The sequence below is a fragment of the Hesperophylax consimilis genome, chromosome 1 (assembly GCF_061612785.1).
Source record: "Hesperophylax consimilis isolate HC1 chromosome 1, BYU_Hcon_1.0, whole genome shotgun sequence".
NCBI classification, from domain to species: Eukaryota; Metazoa; Arthropoda; class Insecta; order Trichoptera; family Limnephilidae; genus Hesperophylax; species Hesperophylax consimilis.
The window spans coordinates 44,064,548-44,086,569 of record NC_142836.1 but is presented as its reverse complement, the minus strand read 5'-3'; the positions used below and the strand labels follow the sequence as shown (position 1 = coordinate 44,086,569).

At 34.9% G+C, this 22,022-nt stretch overlaps 3 protein-coding genes across 5 annotated transcripts in view; 2 read left to right on the top strand and 1 right to left on the bottom strand.

The window, feature by feature from the left end:
* Window positions 1-8,420: 8,420 nt before the first annotated feature.
* LOC149426972 (DNA repair protein SWI5 homolog) lies at window positions 8,421-12,782 on the top strand. Of its 2 annotated transcripts, XM_089634441.1 has the most exons (3): window positions 8,421-8,591; window positions 10,594-10,738; window positions 12,517-12,782. In XM_089634441.1, the coding sequence occupies exons 2-3, from the start codon at window positions 10,625-10,627 to the stop codon at window positions 12,763-12,765; spliced, it is 363 nt and encodes a 120-aa protein (XP_089490567.1). In that variant the 5' UTR covers window positions 8,421-8,591; window positions 10,594-10,624; the 3' UTR covers window positions 12,766-12,782. The 2 variants fall into 2 exon arrangements, with proteins under 2 accessions (XP_089490567.1, XP_089490574.1); XM_089634448.1 differs by lacking the exon at window positions 10,594-10,738.
* LOC149426973 (GPN-loop GTPase 2) lies at window positions 10,732-12,060 on the top strand. The gene has a single exon (XM_089634436.1). It carries the CDS (start codon window positions 11,060-11,062, stop codon window positions 11,957-11,959), a length of 900 nt encoding a protein of 299 aa, XP_089490562.1. The 5' UTR covers window positions 10,732-11,059; the 3' UTR covers window positions 11,960-12,060.
* The window catches only part of LOC149426971 (constitutive coactivator of PPAR-gamma-like protein 1 homolog), a 29,474-nt gene continuing 20,229 nt past the window's right edge, over window positions 12,778-22,022 (bottom strand). For both annotated transcript variants that reach the window (XM_089634418.1, XM_089634426.1), the window contains exons 14-18: window positions 19,200-19,275; window positions 18,594-18,784; window positions 17,263-17,471; window positions 16,831-17,182; window positions 12,778-16,723 (exon numbers count right to left, since the gene is read on the bottom strand). In XM_089634418.1, coding sequence (XP_089490544.1) covers window positions 16,625-16,723; window positions 16,831-17,182; window positions 17,263-17,471; window positions 18,594-18,784; window positions 19,200-19,275 — 927 coding nt within the window. In that variant the 3' untranslated portion in view covers window positions 12,778-16,624. The remainder of the gene's footprint in view (window positions 16,724-16,830; window positions 17,183-17,262; window positions 17,472-18,593; window positions 18,785-19,199; window positions 19,276-22,022) is intronic.

Below are 22,022 nucleotides of genomic sequence, written 5' to 3'. Positions count from 1 at the left end.
CCTAAGTTTTTATTGAAATCATAAATAAAAATATTTGTATGGTGATCTGTTATATCATTTTTCCATATAATAGATTTAATTTTTTCTGTGTGTTTAATATTGCTCCATATGTGGTCCAGGCATGATGGCGATTGGTTTGCAAATTCTCTTGTGAAATTATTTACACATGATATAAAGTTCATTTCATTCATAGCATTTATATAATCTAATTTATTTTTACAGTGGTTATTAGGACCAATATTAATATTTAAATCACCTATTACGATACAATTTAGATGGTTTTTGTTACATAGTATTTTTTTTAATTCTTCTATAAATAAAGGTACATCAGAACTGTGTGTTCGATATATTGCGATTATATTGAATGGCATATTATTTAAAACAAAATTTAATGACAAACAGTTTACTTTGCATATGTGTATTTCGGTAATATTGATATCAGTAAATTTTTCTTTAGCGTATACTACAATTCCACTATTTTTATTAATCTGATAATTTGTATTGTAATTTTTGTAGTTTGGGATGATTGGTATATTTATGTTTGCATGTATGTGCGCCTCGGATAGTATTATGAAATCTGGCTGTGAACATAATGTATTTAGGGATACCAAAAGTTCATCCATGTTTTTATTTATACTTCTAATGTTTAGGTGCAAGATTGTTAGTCTATTTATTATATTGTCATAGATCTTATTGCATTCACTGGCTGCTTCACATACGTATTCTTCTATATTTAGATTTTTATCAATTTCGCTTAAGTTAAAATTTTCCATTGTATTTATTTAGGTGTGATAAAATATGTATATAAAATTCTACGAGTAAATGAATAAGTAATAATGCTCATAATTAGTGTAACACTATTCTTGCTCGATTTCAGTTCATATCTAAAATTGTAGGTTTTGATTTTTTCTATAAGATTTATTTTATATTTAGATAATACTCGGAGACATAGTGAGTGTTTGTTTAATTGACAGCAATAATTAATTTGATTCGTTCTTCTTTTTATAATAATTACAATAAAAAAAAGCGTTTGTAAGAATATATCAATAGTACAAGTGAACATATAGTGTAGAGATTTATTGCATATAGAATATTGGCAGCATGATATATGGATTAGTAATGTATATAATAATAATTTTGACAAATTAATATATCTATAATTAGACTTTAGTATTCTGTAATTTACTAGCATTCGATAAATGCAGTTGTGGATTGTTATTGTATTTTCTATTTTCTGGTAGGAATATACAAATGTAGAACGTAGATGTAATGAATTGTAAAAATAAACATAAAAGTGTAGTAAGTAGAGATGTGTTATCATGAAGAAAATATTTTGGTTTTTTATCTTATATATAGAGAATGATTTAAATTTTTTGGTTTTAAATACATATATCCTGACTTTAAAGTATGTAGAATGATGAAAGATTTGTCGGTTTTTTAATGTATAGACTATATTATTATTATTTTTTATAGCTTGTGGATATTCAAAAGTACATGCGTATTTGTAAGACATTGAGAATAGATATGAAATATTTTTATAGACATCTTTAAAATTTATAACAATATTCCAGTTTTTGTTCCGTGAGAGCAGGTATTTTTTTGTAATATTGACAGTTCGTTTGATTATGGACATTTTTTTTTTAATTGTTAGTATCATTTTTGAATATTTCTTAGAATTTTCAGTTTTAATAGTAAGTATACTTGTTTTATATACTGGAGATTGATAGGGAACATCATGTTTTTTTAAAGAATATGTCATAGCATTATTAATTTTGTTAGTTTTTAAAATTTTGAAAGTGCAGGTACATGCATAATATATTGACAATAAACATGAGTTACTATGAAAAATATACCTTGAATCCAAATTAGTATTCAATTTTCTGTTGTGCGAATGCCAGCATTTTTTTATAATATAAACAGTTGGTTTTATCATTCGCATTATGATTGGTAGGAAATGACAGTTGAAATCTCTCATTTTGAAAAGTGCAGTTTACACACCTCGGTTGATTTGTTGAGGCACATTCTTTGAACAAGTGAGCAATTGATTCTTTGATCAATGTTTCAATTGCTGCCGTTTTGGTCATACCAAAGCTGCATGCAGATCTCAACCCAGATGTTTTAAATGTGGAGAAAACCACGCAGCTGACCAATGTCCTTCTTCCTCCTCACCCAAATGTTTTAACTGCTCAGGCTCACATACAGCTATCAACACTTCTTGCCCAGAACAATCTCGCCAAAAAAATATAAAAATTTCTATGGCCTCCCAGAACTTGTCTTTTCTGCAGGCTTCTAAACTATTCCCGCCTGTCAAAAAATCATTTGCTGAGGCTTTATCCAGCAACTCCTCATCCAACCCTCTTCCCTCTTCTACAACAACTTCTTCTCGTTCAACTAAATTCACATACAAAAACGATATCTCTAAACCGGCTCCTGGATACGATCAGCAACAACACAACTCACTGCTCTTAAATCCCAATGGTTCACCTCTTTCAAATGCCACAAATGGGTGTGCAAATAATTATAATCCGTCCTCAATGAACTCTCTAAAACTTTCTGAAAAACTCTCCCAAGACAATTCTTCATTTATCCAAACTCTCATTATGCTTCTAATTGACCTTATTTCTTCTCAAACTAATCTACCGTCCAACGCTGCTACTATTATTTCCACATTAAAATCATTTATTCAAAATGACTCTTCAAGATTTCAAAATACTTCAGTGGAATAGCCGAAGTGCTATTTCTAACAAATCTGATCTCCTTAACCTATTAAATTCCAACTTTATTTCTTTGGCTGCTATCTCGGAGACTTGGTTTACTCCATCCACCCACTTTAATGTGGGAGGGTATTCCTGTCTCCGCGACGACCGCCCGGAAGGTTCGGGCGGCGGTGCTGCCCTTTTTATTAAGAAATCCATATCATTTTCCCCAATAAATAATATCAAACCCCCCAATGCTGACTTCCAAATGGTTGCAGCTAAAATAAAGGACACATCCTTTATTTCAGTCTATCTTTCCCCAACAGCCCACTTCAATAAACAAATTTGGTTGCAAATTGTAAGTCAACTAAGCCCTCCTTTCTTTATATTAGGCGATTTTAATGCCCATTCCCCCGTCTGGGGTTCTGCTTTCTCCGACCGAGATGGTCGAAGTGTGATGGATTTCCTAGATCAATCCAACCTTTTCCTTTTGAATGACGGATCTCCTACTAGGATCTCTCGCCCCAGCACAAACCCCAGTGCAGTGGATCTCTCGATATGTTCTACTAGTCTGGGTACTCTCTCCTCTTGGGTGGTGTCCCCCGACCCTTGCTCCAGTGATCATTTCCCGATCACCATTACTTATCAAACTTCTTTCCAATCGGACAAATCTCATATTTCGACAAAGATTAAAACGAAACACACCAAATGGGATGAATTTAACTCTCATATGGACAAGTTCCTACTAAATTTACCCGACACCAATATATTTTCCGTCAAAGATGACTATAATAACTTCAAATCAATGCTCATAACTGCAATAAATAAATCAAATCCTCCCCCTAAAACTAAATCTCTTTTAAAAAAACTCCCTCCAACTCCCTGGTGGGATGAGGAATGTTCCAAAGTAGTAAGAATTCGGAAAGCTAAATCTCTTTCCTATCGTTACAATATGACTATGGAGAACTATCTTATATACAAAAACGCTGAATCCAATGCCAAAAGGGTATTGAGGTCAAAAAAAGATCTGGGTGGTACAACTTCTGCAGTTCAGTATCTCCGAACACTCCAATTTCGGAAGTTTGGTCTATGATCCGAAGATTTCGATCCTCCTTCAGTTCACCATCTCCTCGAGCGTCTCATTCTAAATGGATAGATGAATTCTTGGACAAAATTGCCCCCCCTTCTGTACCTAACTTAGATGAAATAACGCCTATCTATTATCAATAGTCAAGGACTCATCTCCAGGCAGAGATGGTATACCTTACAGCATAATCAAAAATAGTAATGATAATGTTCTAAACCACTTCTTAAGCATCTTAAACAAAATCTTCCAGACTGGTATAATGCCTGATGACTGGAGTTGTCAAATAATCATCCCTATTTTAAAAACAAACAAATCACCAAATTCTGGATCCAACTACAGGCCGATCGCTCTTTCATCCACCCTCAGTAAACTTTATGAAAAATTAATTAAAAACCGATTAGAATTTTTTGTCGAGAGTAAACAGCTTCTCTCTCCATCTCAATTTGGATTTAGGAAAAAAAAAATCCACTCAAGATAACCTTGCCATCATCAGCACTGATATTAATTTATCAATTTCTAAACAGGAAGTTTGTCTTGCCGTCTTTATAGATATAGAAGGCGCCTTTGACAATGTTTCCATCCCAATCCTGAAAAAAAAACTTCTAGGCCTTGGCCTTCCCCCCATGTTTGTCCAATCTATTATTAATCTATTTCTAGATAGAAAAATTTTCATTGAACTTCCAGATATTTCTCCTCAAAGTAGGTCTGTTTGGAAGGGTTTACCACAAGGCGATGTATTGTCCCCCTTACTGTATAATATATACACATATGATATGCATGTCACTATTCCCCCACAAGTAAAAGTTATTGAGTTCGCAGATGACATAGCTTTCTTCTTATCATCCAAAATCATCCCTCTCGCCGTCAAATATCTTAACGAAGCCATGAATGCCCTTTGCACATGGCTCACCTTAAATGGTTTTGAACTTTCAATCCAAAAGACTCAGTGTGTCACCTTCTCAAACCGCCATAAAAATCCCCCCGTTCAAATTTTATTTAAAAATTCTCCAATCCCCAACGCTTCTGAAGTAAAATTTTTGGGAGTAACATTTGATAGGAAACTTAAATGGTCTTCCCATATTAATAATTTAGTTACTAAATGCGAAAAAAATTTAAATATCATCAGATCCTTATCTGGCGTTTGGTGGGGAGCTCACCCTACTTGCATTAAGTTGCTTTACAACGCACTTATTCGAAGCCATCTCGATTATGCCTGCCCACTTTTTAGTACTGCCTCAAAAAATGTACTTGATAAATTAGACAAAATTCAATCTAAATCTTTGCGAATTATAACTGGAGCGATGCAATCGTCACCCATCAATTCCCTTCAAGTAGAATGTTCTGATCCTCCTCTTTATTTAAGGCGTCAACTATTTGCTGACAAATTTGTTCTTAAATGTTTAAATTCTAAATGTCATCAGGTTATCCCCAGCGTCTCGTTGTTCATTGACTCAACCCATTCATCTACAATCAGAGCTTCAACTAAACCTCTTCCTGACATCTGTAAAAATTTTAAGTCTCTCTCAGAGCTTCACATCATCCAAAATGATCTACTTCCCTTATACAAATTAAAATATAGTCACGTCACCCTATCCCCAACAATATTTGAAGGGATCGGAATCCTTAAAAGTCATTCCAATCTCCCGGCCCGAACTGTCAATAATATTTTCAATGACATTATTTCATCTAAATGGCCCAACTTTTCTCTTTTATTTACTGATGGATCCAAATCTCCCGACTCTCCTAACTGTGGTATAGGTATTAACGTTTACCACAATAATTCTAATGACAGAATATTTCATTCAATTTCAAATTAATTTTCAATATTTTCAGCCGAGTGCATTGCAATAATAGAATCTCTCAAATATATAATCAAAAATAATTTCGAACATTCCCTCGTTCTCTCTGACTCTCTCAGTTCCCTCCAAAAACTTAAATCCAGTCCTCTTCTTCATCCTGATGATCACTTTGTATGCCTTATTCGAGAGATGATAGCCTCCATTCAAAGCTCTGGTAAAACTGTAACTCTGATTTGGATTCCTGGACATGTTGGTATCATGGGTAATGATATTGCGGATGCCTTGGCAAAACAAGGAGCGTCCAACCCTGTTGTTACCCTCGTAAACCACATTCCCCTATCTGACATTTTTTCCATCATCAAAGATAGATCCCGCAATGTTTGGGCAGAGTATTGGCACATTGCTAGTCAATCCAAGGGAGCCTGCTATGCCTCAATACAAAGAACTATTCCATCAAAACCGTGGTTTCAGCAATTCCCTCATTTTTCCAAAAAAGAAATTTCTTCACTCATTCGAATGAGGATCGGACATTGTTCCGTTCCTTCCCATCTTTTTAAAATTCACGTTGTTGACTCCCCAGATTGTACATTCTGTGGTCTAGAAGTGGGAACTTTAGATCACATATTTTTTGGTTGTCCCTCTCTAAACAAATATCCTCTCTTCTATCAAGCCTTATCTAAAATTGCCTCCCCTCCATTCAACATCTCATCTCTTCTAAGTCTGAACTCGACTCCAATTTTCATTATAATTTTGAAATTTGCCCATTTAAATAAAATTAATATTTAAATTCACCTTTCATTTCTCAATAATTTTAAATGATGGCCAAGAACACCCTTGAAGGGTGAAAGTCAGAAATAATGTTAAAAAAAAAAAAAAAAAAACATTCTTCAAGACAACAATGTAAAAACAAACAGTGTAATGAAAATAGACTTAAATATCTCAAAATGTCAAATAGATAGATTTCTCATCTCACCATCGATAACTATGCTCTTGAGATATTAACACAAATCAAAGACTTATGAATTACTTTTCAATCAAATCATTCATTTGTTAACCACATAACAGAAATCAAAAATTGTCAGGCAGAAGACTTTTTACTGACTTGGTACTTCTGCATAAAATTCTTAATGATTTAGTTGATAGTCCGGTATTGCTAGAATTGATAAGCTTCCGGATTCCACAACGTAATACTAGAAGTAGGATTTATTTCAGTGCAGAAATTCTGGGACTAACTACCATATGTATTCCTCTTTGCCCAGATTACTAATGGAGGGAAACAATTTTACCAAGTCAGTGGACATCTTCAATTTTTCTTAACAAATATAACCGGTCAGTGGTTGAGTGGGCATAGCGCTTGGGTCTCACCCGAGCGTCGCGTGTTCGATTCCTCGGCTGGCTAAGTCCTCCATCACAACACAAGCAACATTTTCGGCTTTCTGTGGTGGTAGTAGGAGATTTTCAAACATTGTTGGGTTATTCGTAACCCGGGAATGTTTGTCTTTCTTTTTAAAAAATAAAAATAAATTAAAATTAAATAAAATGTTGTTAATGAAGCAATTCAGTTATGTATAAAAATTATTTATATTTCTTTATATTCATATGTAAAAGCCCCGAAAAGGGCGTTAATTAATAAATAAATAAATTATGATCATCACTTTGCTGTACACAATAAACATTACCAGTATGAAAACACTGGTTTACCCGATTTTTTGTGCAAATGCAGTACTTACCTACCAAAATGATGCTATACCAATGTATTATGCTTTGTTTATGTGCCACACCCTCTCCCCCCATTAAAAATCTGTCTCCGTCCGCAGCTACTGCTCCCGCTGTCGATTATTTTGATTTTTCGATCATGTTAATGTTTAGATCCTGCCCATCACTAGTATAGGTACCTAATATTTGGTATTTACAAGAAGTATATTTCACACAGCAAGTAAATAAAAGTTTGTGTACAAAAAATAGGTAATTATTTATTATTCTGCCTCCGAAATAGCTATAATTTTAAATAAATTATTTTCCCACTGTTAATTCTCGTAAACGGAATTATTTTTTGGTACTTAATTGTATTTACTTCCTCCAAACATAATAAAAAAACACTGCTTGATTTACATCAACATTATTTAAGGTTACTGCATAAATATGGGTTACTGGGAATCCTAAAAATATGCAACAATATATACGTTGGAGGTAGGTAGGTACTAGGTACCTATGTCTATGATCTATGCTCTAGCCTCTTTTCCCTGGTTTCCCTTCTATTCTTTTTGTTCTGTCTGCTGTCATTACCAGTGTTGCCAACGAAGGCGATTTATCGCCATTTAGGCTACTCAGAACGAGGATCGGCGACGAAAAAATCTAAAAGGCGACTGGTCGCCGATTAGGCTACCTCAGAGACAAGTTATTTAAATCAGCCAAATTACAAATAATAAAAAAATGTGAGGAATTTTTCGAAATGGAATTCCGTAGCCACCCCCTCCCCCTATGGATTTCAAAATTGTTGTGGGGAATCACATAATGTTTTTGGCTGTGCGGAATTTTTTTTCAGCGAAGTTCTGTAACAACCCCCCTCCCCATGGATTTGAAATATTTCGTTGGGAGTTCTCATTTTGAATCATTTTTGTGGGGAATTATGTTTTACAGAAATTTTCTAACAACCCTCCCCCATGGATTTCGAATAATAAAAGGGGAATCAAGCTCACGTACAGTATTTGTGGGGAATACGTGGGCACAATTTATGCGAGTTCATTAGAATTACTGCAACTGAAATTCGGCTACATTAGGCTACTAAATGTTTGAAAAACGGCGATATTAGGCCAAGACCCGTTGGCAACACTGGTCATTACCAATGTCGATTGTCATCAATTTTGGATTTTGGTGTCATTGACAGTTGTTAGATGTGAATCGTTCATTTATGTGTTTGATACATAACAATATCAGATGTCATTCTATAGTTCAAATCTGTAATAAAGTTATATCTCACAGCGATCAAATTGTTCAAATACAAAACAGGTAATACGTCTTTCATTTTGTTATTATTGGTGGTTATGATGCATGTTTCACCGGTGTAGTCTAAATTTAATAGTAGTGTGTTTATAAATATAGAGTTATGTTTGATTTTAAGTAAGTAAACCATTTCCCTAACTAATGTTTTATGGTGATCGTGCTCGATAGATTCCTAGGAAACACCTACAACAAAAAAATATTCGAAACAAAAGGTAAATATTTACCTAACCCCCGCACTAATAGGCACATATTACGAAAATGACACTTATTCCGTCGTCCCACCTCGTAGGTATCGGTACCGAATCGACAAAAACCGGAGACACTGCGCAGAAAAATTCCTCAATGGCTGCGCTGCAAAATGTAGTGATGTTTACTTTTCCGCGCAGGGTCTTTTGTTTTGTCGATTCGGTACTGATACCGGACTAGTGGGACGACGGGCTTCGATTCAACTTAATTACTACAAGAAACAAATATTTACGTCGGGAGATATGGTAAAAGATGCACTAAATTCCATTTTTATTCAAAGTAAATTTTTTTTCAAAAGGTTGCCTTTGCCTTTGTTTGTGAAAGATTCATTTCAATCTAAAGATGCATAAATTAATTAATTAACCCAAACTAAGAACCTATTTTGTGCATGTGAATAGTTGTTTCTGGTAGTAATTGTTAAAACGAAGTGTAATTTCTACAATCCGTGCCGAAAAGTGCGGCGGTTAGGTAAATAATTACCTTTTTTAAAGTTATTTGCGAAATAAAAATCAATAATTTAAGGAATTACGGCTATATTACTTAAAAATGAATATCTCAGTTTTTCTTTCTCACTTAATAGCCATTGATCGAATTTCTAGTCACAATGATCAAAATATTCAATTATTTCCGTTCTGTTTTGAAATATACCAAAGGGTTTTACGACACACTGCAGTCTGACTTCAGCGTTTAAATCGACCAACCGAAATTACAACATTTTAAACATTATTGTTCTTATTTCAAAAACATAAAAATGACAAAATTTTATGTTTTCATATTGTGTAGAAAAACAATTTCGTCTGCGGCGCTTCTTGAGATTTACTTTTTTTACATTTCAAAGGAAACGGACTTTCCGTATGAACAGCACCATTATTATTGATTTGGAAGTAGAATTTTTTTCATCTAAAGTGCATCCTCCCGAGCCTTCCTAAATGTGTTAACTCATATTCCATTCCCTTGAGTCTTGTTGGGGAATTGGGGTTGACATAGTCCCATTGGAAATTGGAGCTAATGTGCAGTATAACACATTTCCAGGGCACCAAAATGCCCTTGTATGTTCGAAATTGCAAATTGTTTTGGCTTCAATTTGGGAGGCGGGTTTGGTTACCGCCGCCCCGAGAACCATTTATTGGATAACCAACAACTCTATTTATCTATCTGCCATAGGTCACTCCAAGCGGTTTCCTACATTTGTTAATTTAGTAGGGGTGCCCAGATGAGGTGTTCAGGATGTTCCTGCCCACCAGCTGCGTGGCGTGCCAGATCGGAAGAGGCTGGTTTGGGGAGACCCTTTGACCTCTCCAACTGGTCTCTCGACTCGTCACTTTGCTCCGCGGTGGGAGGGATATATTCATACTCGTCACTCCTGGACACACTGATCCTTAGATTCCTACCCATCCCTCGTACCTTCCTCTCATTAAAAAGACCCGCACAGTATCCCCAAAGATGGGAAATTATTTACCTTGTAATTTTTACTTTTGCAAAAGTTTGTACAAAAAACGCATTTCGTACGCACGCACAACTTCTCTTATACTTGATTGAGCTTCTATAAGACATAATCAGTGAAAAAACTGCCTCTGAGAATCATTATAACTTAAAACATCTGTGCAAGGTCCCGCATAGGTAGAGAGTCCTAACAACCCCTAAACATTTATTGTTATTCTTGTTTTCTTTTGATTTTGAAAATGATATCTGCATGACCAGCGCTTGCTAAACATTTTATTTGTACATTGATTATTTTTATATATATTCAACATTGTTTTAGATCTTTCTTCAATGTCCTTGGGTGTTGAACAATGGAACTTCCCGAATTGATGAAAAATCTTACTACAGAACCGGAAGTCTTTTTGTCAGGAAGTAGAGTGTTCAAAACCATTGGAGCTGAAATAGACAATATTCACACAGACTTTGTATGGGCCGACTTTGACAATTGTACTATTTTAATGGTTATGCAATTCAGAAAGATTGGATCTTTGATACTCATTGAGAAAGATAGTCTATCTGCCATCAGTAATCAAAGAGAAACCTCATTTGATTCTAGAATATTATTGGGAGCCTGTGATATAGAAAATCAAGTAGCAGCCAGATTCTTGGCAGAGAACTTGAGCATCCAGAAACCGTTATATTTGTTTTCTAGCATTAAGAATTTTAGCAAGGACACACTTAATGCTGTTAAAGACGTTTGTTTAGACGTATTTTGTGTTTAAAAACTAACCATCAAAGACATCAAAATGAGTATTCAATTACTTCAAAATATAAAACAATCAAAGGGATTGTACGGCCAGTTAGTGATCGGTCCTCCAGGCTCTGGAAAAACTACGTATTGTGGAAAAATGGCAGAATATCTACTCAATAGCGGAAGAAAAGCCGTGCTTGTCAATCTGGATCCTGCCAACGACACTTTGCCCTATAACCCAGACATCGATATCAAGTCTCTGATTAAGCTAGAAGACGTCATGGCTGACCTGAAACTCGGGCCAAATGCAGGACTGATGTATTGTATTGAATATCTAGAAATTAATTTTGACTGGTTACTCGAAAAAATTTCAACATTGGGAGAGAAATGTTATTTCATTTTTGATGTCCCCGGACAGGTGGAGCTTTACAGCCATCACGGCAGTCTTGGAAGAATATTTGCCTTACTAGAAAAGAAAGCTGAAATTCAGGTTTGCACGGTGCATCTCGTGGACTCTCACCATTGCTCCGATGCTGGAAAATTTATTTCCTCATTGATTTTGTCACTCAGTGCTATGTTAAGAATTGGTTTGCCGCATGTTAATGTACTGTCTAAAGTAGATTTACTCAAGAAGCATTCGGATAAGTTGCAGTTTGGATTGAATTATTACAGTGAAGTTCTTGATTTAAATTATCTGTTAGATACCCTGGATGGCGATGTCATTATGTCCAAGTATAAAAAAATGAATGCCGCTTTAATATCTATCATTGAAGACTATAGCTTGGTCTCCTTTATACTTCTTGATGTTTTTGATGAAGCTAGCCTGCAAAAAGTGAGAAATGTGGTTGATAGAGTGAACGGATATGGCTTTAGGTCTGATGAGAAAAAGAGTATCAATTCTTTGTTGGCCTGCGCTATTGGAATGCAGAAGGACACGGATAATTTTGAAGCCTAATAAAGCAGCCACTAAATTATGTATCAATTTAGTTATTTAAACTGATTGAAATATTATTTCTATCCATTCATATTTTTAATAAACATTTTTTACTAAATCTTCACGCAATGTATTTTCTTTATTGAACCCTTATCCTTTTTAAAAGTAGCAAATTAAGTTAAAACAAATGAATAGGACTAAGGACGGGTTGTTACACAGAATTTGAACAATTTGTCAAATTTCAAGTTCTGCTATGATTTCAGTTTTGTGAAGCAACTGGCCAATAATAATAGATCTTGAATAGAACCTTCACAGAACTTGCAAATCAACTTTGAAATTTTATTTTCTAGTTCTGTTATTATTTCTGTTTTGTGAAACCACGTTGCCAGTAATGATAAAATAACAGAACTTGAATAGAACCTTCACAGAAGTTAAAAATCAACTTAAAATTTGAGAATTGTTCAAATTCTGTAAAACAACACGTCCTAACTGCGGACATCATTTAAAAATAAATATAAAAGTTAAACTTGAGTGAAATATTTGGCCATGCATTTTAATTAATTTAATTTATTTACCAGATGGCGAAGAGCAAGTTGGAAAAAGAGTTAGAGAAATTGAAAGAGGTAGAAGAGAAACTAGATGTTGTCCTTGAGCAGAACAAAGAGACGTCAGAAGTGACGAGGGACTATTTGCAACTACTGCACGAGTACAACGATGTGAAGGACGCAGCGCAGGTGGTGATGGGAGCCCTGGCAGACTTGGAGGGCACCACTGTCTCAGAAATTCACATTAGATTTGGCATGGATGTTTATAACAAGATGTCGTAATAAAATAAAAACAACAATTAATGGGTTTTATTTATTGAAGACAAGTACAACTCGTACAATTTACGATTCATCCAAATATCGGCTTCTAAGATCTTTTCATTACAAACTTACAATGAGTGAATATTATTTGTGTGTAAAATTACATCATTTATGTTTTTAGGTATACATGTTGAAAAGCCATAAGAATTGATATCATGTTAGCTACATCATTGAAAGAATTGTTTATAATATCTAATGTATCCAATATTATAATTGATATTGCAACAAAACTAATGTCAGAAATGTTCAGAATATATAGGATTCAAATGAGCATCTGACTTTCTAAAGCTATTTATTTATTTTATTATCGGATGTACATAGTTGAAATAAAAACACATGCAGTTTATTCCAACAAGAGGTCCGTCCAGAAGCCGGAATATCCACACTTAGCAGGAAGCTAAAATATAATATACGGAACTAACAGTTATTTCAACTCTCGAGGAGTTCTATGAATAATAACAAACAAAATACAAGGAGTTGTTCACTTGCCTCGTGATAACTACAGTAAAATCCATCTACTTGGAAATTTAACACATAAATTCAAGGTTTGGAGAATTATTTGAAAGTTTGATAAAACTCTAAGACTATAATATTTGTGTTAAGCAAGCAACAATAACATTAAGAATTTGAAATGGGATGGCTCTGAGCCATGGATGAGAGCGCACAGCACATGCACTCGCTCAACTGTCAGTGTGACTGCAGTCGGAGTCGGTCGCTGCGCCCCCGGCACCCCCTCCCTGCCACCAGGTCGGGGAATTGTTAAGTGACATTATATTGTACGGCGAGTCGGACAATTATACTTCCTCGTCAAGCAAGAAATAGTCTCGACTATTCTGTTTAAATTATAAATCATGTTTTATAGACATGTTCTTGTTCCGCCGTGAGTATGAAATTTTACTTTTGCAAGTAAATTGTATACAAGAGTTTCATTGCCATTATTGTGTTTTTGTTTGATGGTAAATTGCATTCATCTTCCGCAGTATCAATAAACTGCAACCGTATTAAACAACACCCCGACAAATGTTTACATAATCTAAAACACACTATGCAGAGTAAATAAGACACAATCAGCTCAAATGATATAACAAGCTCTGCCCTTTGTCTTCATGTAAAGCCTCTTTGAGCAACTGCTAGACAACTTCTCACCAGCCAGCCTCTCTTCTCTTCTCTCCTCTCCTCTCATTGCCAAACAGTCCGTTTATTGATACATCCAATGCTTCCCCAGTTCATCGCATCCATAATCAGAGTTAATCATACTTAATTTAGGTATAACAATATAACAAATATACAAAAATACAATGTTCCCACACTCCCTAGGATGCAGATGCACGTGCCCAGCGGAGCGGCCATGGCTTTACTGACAAATAATACTACCTATTCAGTTAACACAATAGCACCTATGGATCTATCTACTACGAGGTGGCCGCTCCTCTGAGCGGGCGTGTGGGGACGTTCTGTCGAAGTCTATTCATATGGACTTAGATCTACAAGCATCCAGATATATTGGTAACTCCCATCACAAAACTAACAAACTTCAGAACGTAACAAACTGCGCAGCTCCCGGGCCAATATGAACTGCTGCAAAGGCACTACATACATATCAACAAATGGTAACTATCTTAACGTATTCCTTATACATAATTATACATAATATATTCATAATTTTGAAAAAATAAATAAAAAATATTTTTGACATAAAAAAATTTTCAACATACAAACTCGGTGTTTTTTTTCAAAGTGTTCTTGGTTGAATCACAATAATATTAATTATTAAAGACATCATACATAGTAATGATAATCAAATTAGAGAAATATACTTAAAAGTATAGTTGAAACATTTTGCATGGTCACCAATTTACCTGGAAATCATCACAGATGACTTAGTTCATACAGAATACGCATTTCTAACACGCTACTCAAATCAACTTGAATGAGACATTATTACGCTGACAAACCAATAAGACAGACATAAGTATCAAGAAATGAATAGGTTTCAAATCACATCCACAGTAGTAGTGTGCAGGTAAAGTGCTGTGACCTGAATCTTCTTGGAAGTGTGCGCATGAGATTATGTTGTAGACTTACAAGGAAAACTGGATAACTAATCACATTTTACCAAATATCTATCTACTGATAGAAGCAGTTAAATGCTAGCCACTCATAATACTTTCAGTGAATCAAAGAATGGGAAAAATAAAACACTTAAAAGTGATAAAACTAATTGTTCTAGAATTGAGGGTAATATATCTCACAATAAAAGTAGAAAGAAACAATTATTATGTTGTAGAAATAATAAAATATTGAAATATTAACTGAAATTTATTCAAATATGCTAAATTATTAAAACCAATTGCAGTTTTCCTTGTATGCCTACAATATTATATTGCTCATTTGGTGATTGTGTTGTCATAGCTTTATGGCATTAAACTGCCTAAATGTAAACAAAATGACCAAGGGTGATGTGCATTGGGCTTTAGCAGTGATTCTATGTGACGCAAGCAAAAAAGATAAATGACTCTTTTGTTCAAACAAAAACTGTAAAAATCAGTGAAGATCTCTTTATAATAAAATGTGTGAAAGCACGAGGAGTGTGTACATAAGTGAGTATACCCCATCACTAGAAACTAGTGAAGGGAAAGTGAAACAATTTCATAATCAAACTATCCAATTATAATCAAATTGTGGTTCAGATTAATTGCTAAGATATAGAAAACGTTTTAGATATTTAAATTAAAAAATGAAGACACCTCCTAAAGTTAATGCAGTCCACCCGAGGACACTTGTAGTATTTAGTGAAATATATTATTGTTTCACAGTTCTTTCACACAAACGAAGTATTGAATTCTGTAAGTCTAAACTTAAACTGTGTCACCATGTTCTAACAGATTTAATCAAATATTTTTTATTCTTCAGAAAAATGTCAAAGAAAAAATTTCATGTTATTGAAACATATAAAAAAAATTAAAATTTGGTATTTTCTAAATTAAATGTCAAACAATTTTTTTTTTTAAAAACTGCAAACTGCCACAAGTTGGTGCAATGGCCAGCCATTGAAATTAACCCGGACAATCATTTTGAATAAAATTGATCATACAACCTGACTAAAGGTTGAAGTATTAAATTGAGTAGGGCTTCAAAGCCGAGCCCGGATTTACTTGTTTTTCCCGGGAAAAAACAATATCTGTAATGACACGCAGTTGGTTATGTTTTAATTAAATTTTTTAAACACAGACTTGTATGGATGGAGTGATTGAATCCAAATGTGTATGAACTAAGCCATCAAATGAAAATAAATATAAAACATGCGAGCGACTAAATAATAGGGCAAGATATATAAATATATATATATATAATATCACTCTGATCATAAAAACTGCTTACATTATTCAATTAAATATAATCTTATTATCTCTAATAATATATATCACTTTCTGTCACAGTTTTTTTTTAAATCCCTAATATTTCCCGCAAATGTTATTTGCACCATCTGAGGGTAATCGGAGATTGTTCAAGTCAAATTCGGGTTAGTTGTCTTTGTTTAGTGAACGATGCTGAATCAAATTCATATCAAATATTAATCACTAATTAGTGATTGTTCCATCAGTCTGATTTTTAAAGGGAGTCTCAATATCCAAGCCATTGTAAATGTTAACATTCCATTCAAACCATTATTATTCTTCCAAGAACAAAGTAAACATAAAAAGAACCAGCTAATTAACTTACTTAACCAATAATTCAACTAAGAAAGATAAAGGATAGAATTAGATGTTGGAATAGAAATACTGAGACGTGTCCCGTTGAAATGTAGGAAGGAGCTGGTTTAGTCATTCAATGGGGAATCTCCCTGCCCCTTGTGGTCCCCGTTGGCAGCCGCGGTGTTACCCCCGTTCACCACGGGCACGCTAGTCTTGCCTGGAAGCTGCAACAAAACAAACCACAAGCATTGTTATTCTCGTTTGTGCTTCTTGTGCTTGTCGCTTTTATTCACACCAACATATATCATATATAGTCAGACTATAAAGTTACCTTGCTCTTGTTAATGATCCCTGTGGCAGCTCCATTATTCTCCGATACTGGTCCATTGCTTTCGCTAGCCTTGAGGTCTTCACATTTGGCAGGTGAATCAGTCTTTTGATTATTTTTCTTCTTGCCCTTCAGGGCATTCTTCTTCATGTTCTTCCCGGTCTTGGGCCCCTTGCTGCCAGCCTGCCCGTTACCGGCCGGCCCCTCAGTTACATTATCCGACTCGGGGTTATCTGACGATGGCTCCTGCTTCGGAACCACGTCTGTAGTGGAATCCACTATAGCTTCGGTGCCTGAAGAGTCGCCACTGCCATTAGCGGCTACTTGTTTGAGATCTTCCCCTTTCACACTTTTCCTAAAATACACAAAATATTAATGGGAAATTCTTTTCTCTGCATGCATTATTATCGATTAATATTCTAGTGATATATTTACCCATTGAGAGTGACAGTGGTCTGCCTGGTTGAGGGGCGGGGCCGCGCGGGGGCTGTACGGCTCCTACGGTGTGTGCGCTGGATGCCCCCCCCGCGGGTGGCCCGGCCCGCCAGCCTTCCACCCCCCGCCCTGCCGGCTGTGCGTACTGAGCAGGACTGTGCGTAGCCACTTGTATGATGTGTGGGGACGGGGAAGCCCACATAACCCATCTGACAACATTAATGATAATAATCAGACCTCAGTCCTATGCCACATGCTAAGTTTATTGAAAAGTTACTCCTGATTTTACATGAGATATACTTTAAAAAGGACTGCCCATTTCAGATGTAACTGAATCGGAAAATCTGAAGACATTAGAGATAAGCCTAATAAAAAGCTGGAAGCCAGAAGGCTTATGAAGAAAAATAAAATAAACGTAGAAGATGAGCTATTTTAGATACAGACTTTTCGTTTAAAAGTCAAATAAATAGGACTGTAAGCACCGGTGTCTTTCAACTAAGACAACCCAAGTCTGTCCGAAGAAACCTTCCTACAGAAGCAACAAAACTACTTATCAACTCTTACGTAGTCTCACATCTCGATTACTTCAACGGCATTTTTGCCAGCCTTCCAAAATATCAAATTGACAAACATCAATCAGTGTTTAATGCAGCAGCACGGCTGATAACCGGGGTTTCAAAATATTTGCACATTTCAGAACACCTTTGTAACCTTCACTGGCTCAAGTGCCCTGAAAGAATCCAGTACAATTGTGCTGGATGGTGTTTAAATCCATCAATGAAATGGCCCCACCCTATATCTCTGAACTATGCGTCTCGGAAAACACTGGTCTGAGGCAGTCAACTCTTAGATCAGCAACATCATCAGCTGTAGGCAGACTGATAAGAACACATACAGACTGAACCTAAGCGCAAGCCAAATACTAAGTTTGGTGATCACGCTTTTGGAGTATCTGGGCCGAAGGCTTGGAATAAACTCCCTCCGGAACTAAGATCCATAACAAGTCCAACAGAATTCAGGTCTAAACTATAAACTTACCTTTTTAAACTGTCATACCCTTAAATTAAATATACCATTCCTGAGAGAAAGTCCAGTTATAAACAATTTTCTAATTATGTCCTAAATCCTGTATCTAAATTTTGCTAATAAACAATTAGATAATTTTAATTAAGTGTTAATCTCAAGTGACGTAAGTATTGTACTGTATATTATCTCCATAAATAGTTAGTAATAACATAGAACACTGCAGAAATGTATTATAAATTTGTACAGCGCCCTTGAGGTGATTTTGCACAAAAATGGCGCTATACAAGTCATCCAATTATTATTACCTGTGAGGCGGAGTATCTAGTGTTGGGTGAGTGCGCATAGTTAGCTCCCCATTGGCCCACCACCACTCCGGCTATCTTGAGGCGTGCACCGCCCCGGCCCCCGCTCCCCAGACCCCCCGTGCGGGTAGGAATACTGCGCCCGTTGGCCCAGCCCAGCACTCCTGGTGGAGGGTAGCCTACACCCAGAACATCTGCAATCACAAACACATTAGGATGATGTTTATTCACAATAACCTCGATACAGGCTCAGTCCTAGTGAGGTTGATTTTTATGAGGAAAAAAAAAAGGTGTTTTATGTATAGTGAGATGCAATAAATAAATAAATAAGGCCATCATCCCATGGGTTTATAAGTGCTGTACGACAAGCTAAGTAAGTATGCAGCGCACTCCGTTGTAGGACTTTTCTGCGCAGGGTCTTACAGCACTCGGTTTATGTCGATTCCTTACCGACCCATGGGACGACGGGCTAAATTAACACGAAACCATGGAGGCACAATAAAATCATCTAAATTATCGATGTTGTAATAATCGAAAGAAATTTTATTTCAAAGAAGATACAGCGTGCATGCAACATTTTAATTCATAGTTTAGTAGATAAAAACTTACTGGGATTGAGGGGAAGAGGCGGCATAGCGAATTCCACGTCCAACCCCTCCAAAATGGCCTTACGCATGCGCTCAACCTGTGAACAATCAATTTTTTTTTAAAACATAAATAAAAAACCTTATACATATACTCATCATTGAACTAATTATGAAAATATATGAATTGCGTCAAATTTAATTGTATCTCAATCTGTTAATTCTGGGACTATTTATTTCAAAGCAGTCAGAGAAGCGTCACATACATCAAATAAAAAGTTATTTCTAAATTGATATTTTGCGCAAGCGATTCTGACATTGGCCTTCATACAGTTCCTTTAGACATAAGGGTTAAAAATCGCTTCAACTTATTCCATCCGAGCCGCCATAATTTAAGGCGTGTTTATTTTTACATAAAAAATACTATGCATTGACTTTTTACTGTTATTTTAGTACTAAGATAGTTGAGCTGCCATAATTTAAGGCGTGTTTATTTTTACATAAAAAATACTATGCATTGACTTCTTACAGTTTTTTTAGCACTAAGGTTCAAAGATAAGAGTTTTTTTTTATTCTAGATCAGAACCAAAGGATGTTTCTTGAAATAATCGATATTGAAGGGTTTTATTTTTCCTGGGTTCCGAAATTCATTTCTCCGAGGCTGATGAATCAAACATCCAAGACTATACCCTCGACGACCTCGTAAAGGATACCAGTAATTGGGAGTCAGAAACAAATGGTAATGAAGATTTGCTTCAATGTCAGTTGTTGCGAGTGCAAGTGATGATCCTCTTTCTAAAGTGCGAAAAACGGATACTCCACCGGAGATACCCCATTGAGATTACAGATAGCTCAGTGGGTATCTCACCCTGCCTTTACAGTAGAACCCTGTTAATTCGAAAAAACAAGTAATTCGAAATTTTTTTGAAAAAAAAAAAAGCGTAATTCGAAATTTTATGAAAAAAAATATGCCCAGAATTTTTTTTTCATACTAATATTTTTTTAATTCGAAATTCGAAATTTATTTTTGTCCGCGCACGGAAATTTGTTCGTTTAATTCGAAAAAATTTGATTTTTGCAAAAATAAATTGTAAAATTTAGTAAATCTAGTGAAAAATTTAGTGAATCGAAGACATCCGAGGCGGTAAAACGCCGCAAAATGTATTTTTACGTCATTATACATCGTCCTAATTAGTATTTTTTTTATTATTTTTTATTCCAGATCTCGGGGAGGGTGGTGCAATCCCACGAGCTCCATATTATGCATAGAATATATATAAAGTAAATATAAAGAAATATTGTAAGATAATACATACACAATAAACGAAAACAAAAGACCATAATATTAATGCAAAAAAAACATAATGAGATTAATTTTTTTTTTTTTTTTTAAAGAAAAAATCTTTCGTATGCCGGGCCCGCATAATGTGAGTGCCATACATTATTTTCGAACTTTAAAAAACAAAAACAAAAAAAAAAAATTTATGTGCGATTTTAACCCTTATGTACAAAGAATTTGTATGGAGAACAAGGTCTCAATCGCTTGCGCTATTCTCGTTCCTTATCCAGCAAATACCGGAAAGACTTCAAACTTCTTAGGTTAAATTTAATAAATTTTTCTGTGGAATGTCAAAACATCAATTTTGACGAGATTTTAACGGTCGTAGTTTCACAGCGCGGTACCATTTTAAAGTGCCAAAACGAAGTAATTCATCAATAAAACGTAAGTAATGTTTTTTTTATACATAGTTAATTGTTCACGGCATATGTTTCGGTAAATTTAAAATGCGATAACTCAATATAACTGACAAAATATTACGTCAAATGTATACGCGATGTTTTGTATTGAAAAATGTCGTTTTATTTCTAGCTATGTTGCATCATATATTGTGTTATTTGATTTGTTTTGTATCTCATTTTGCAGATAAATCAATTGAGAACATATACCACAGCCTTCGATTTGTCCATATTTAGTTAATATTTTACAAAAAATAATATTCCAATGTCCCCCGCGCTAAAAAACTGTCCGAGAAATATTTTGACGTTTCTCCATCGATATTCACGTAAATATTGCCTAATCTTATAAGCATTGTACATCATTATGTAAAGAAAACTATTGAGATTGTGTATAAAAGCCCTAGTTTCGTCAATATTTAGTTAATATTTTTTAATTAAATAAATGCAACACATCGGAAACCTGCACAAATACATGTGTACTGTTTATATGTATGTGTGAGAGGCCATCTTGAAATGACATTTGCGCCTGCGCGCGCAGATATCAACGTTTTTTACAAATTCAAATTTTGTATGGGACAATAATGTGATAATAATACATTGATATATTAATGATAATACATTATTTATTAGAAATATTTATTTCTAATAATTTTTATTAGAAATATTATTTTTTATTTATAAAAATAGTGATAAATATCACAAAAAAAGATCAGTTATATAGGGTGTGCAAAAAAGTACTAACAAACTTTTTTTTGTTTAGGTATAAAATATTTATACGCGTATTGATTATTATATAATGATATACATGATTGTTTCTATTGTTATAGAATGGAGATTCCAAGACCGTCGACGGAGGATATCACCACAGAAGAAAGATTTACAGTCATTGCGACGGTATGTTGTGTATTAGTAGTATTTCTATAGTGGTTGTACGCTTCATCCTTTCCAAAATTGAAAGACATTCGTGTAACAATTAATGTTTATAGTTTCAGAATCTGAGAAGGAAGGCTGACCCAAGACCATCAACATCCTCTACGCATCGGGCTCCAAATACTCAGGTAATTATAATAACACTTGGCTAACTTTTACAGCGCCATTTTTGTCTTGTATT

What these genes read in the sequence shown, in the direction of transcription:
- LOC149426972 (XM_089634441.1), top strand. Translation starts at nt 10,625, where the DNA reads ATGGAACTTCCCGAATTGATGAAAAATCTTACTACAGAACCGGAAGTC. An exon ending in ACAATATTCACACAGACTTT is followed by an intron (nt 10,739 to 12,516) that starts GTATGGGCCGAC and finishes TTTATTTACCAG; the next exon opens with ATGGCGAAGAGCAAGTTGGA.
- LOC149426973 (XM_089634436.1), top strand. Translation starts at nt 11,060, where the DNA reads ATGAGTATTCAATTACTTCAAAATATAAAACAATCAAAGGGATTGTAC.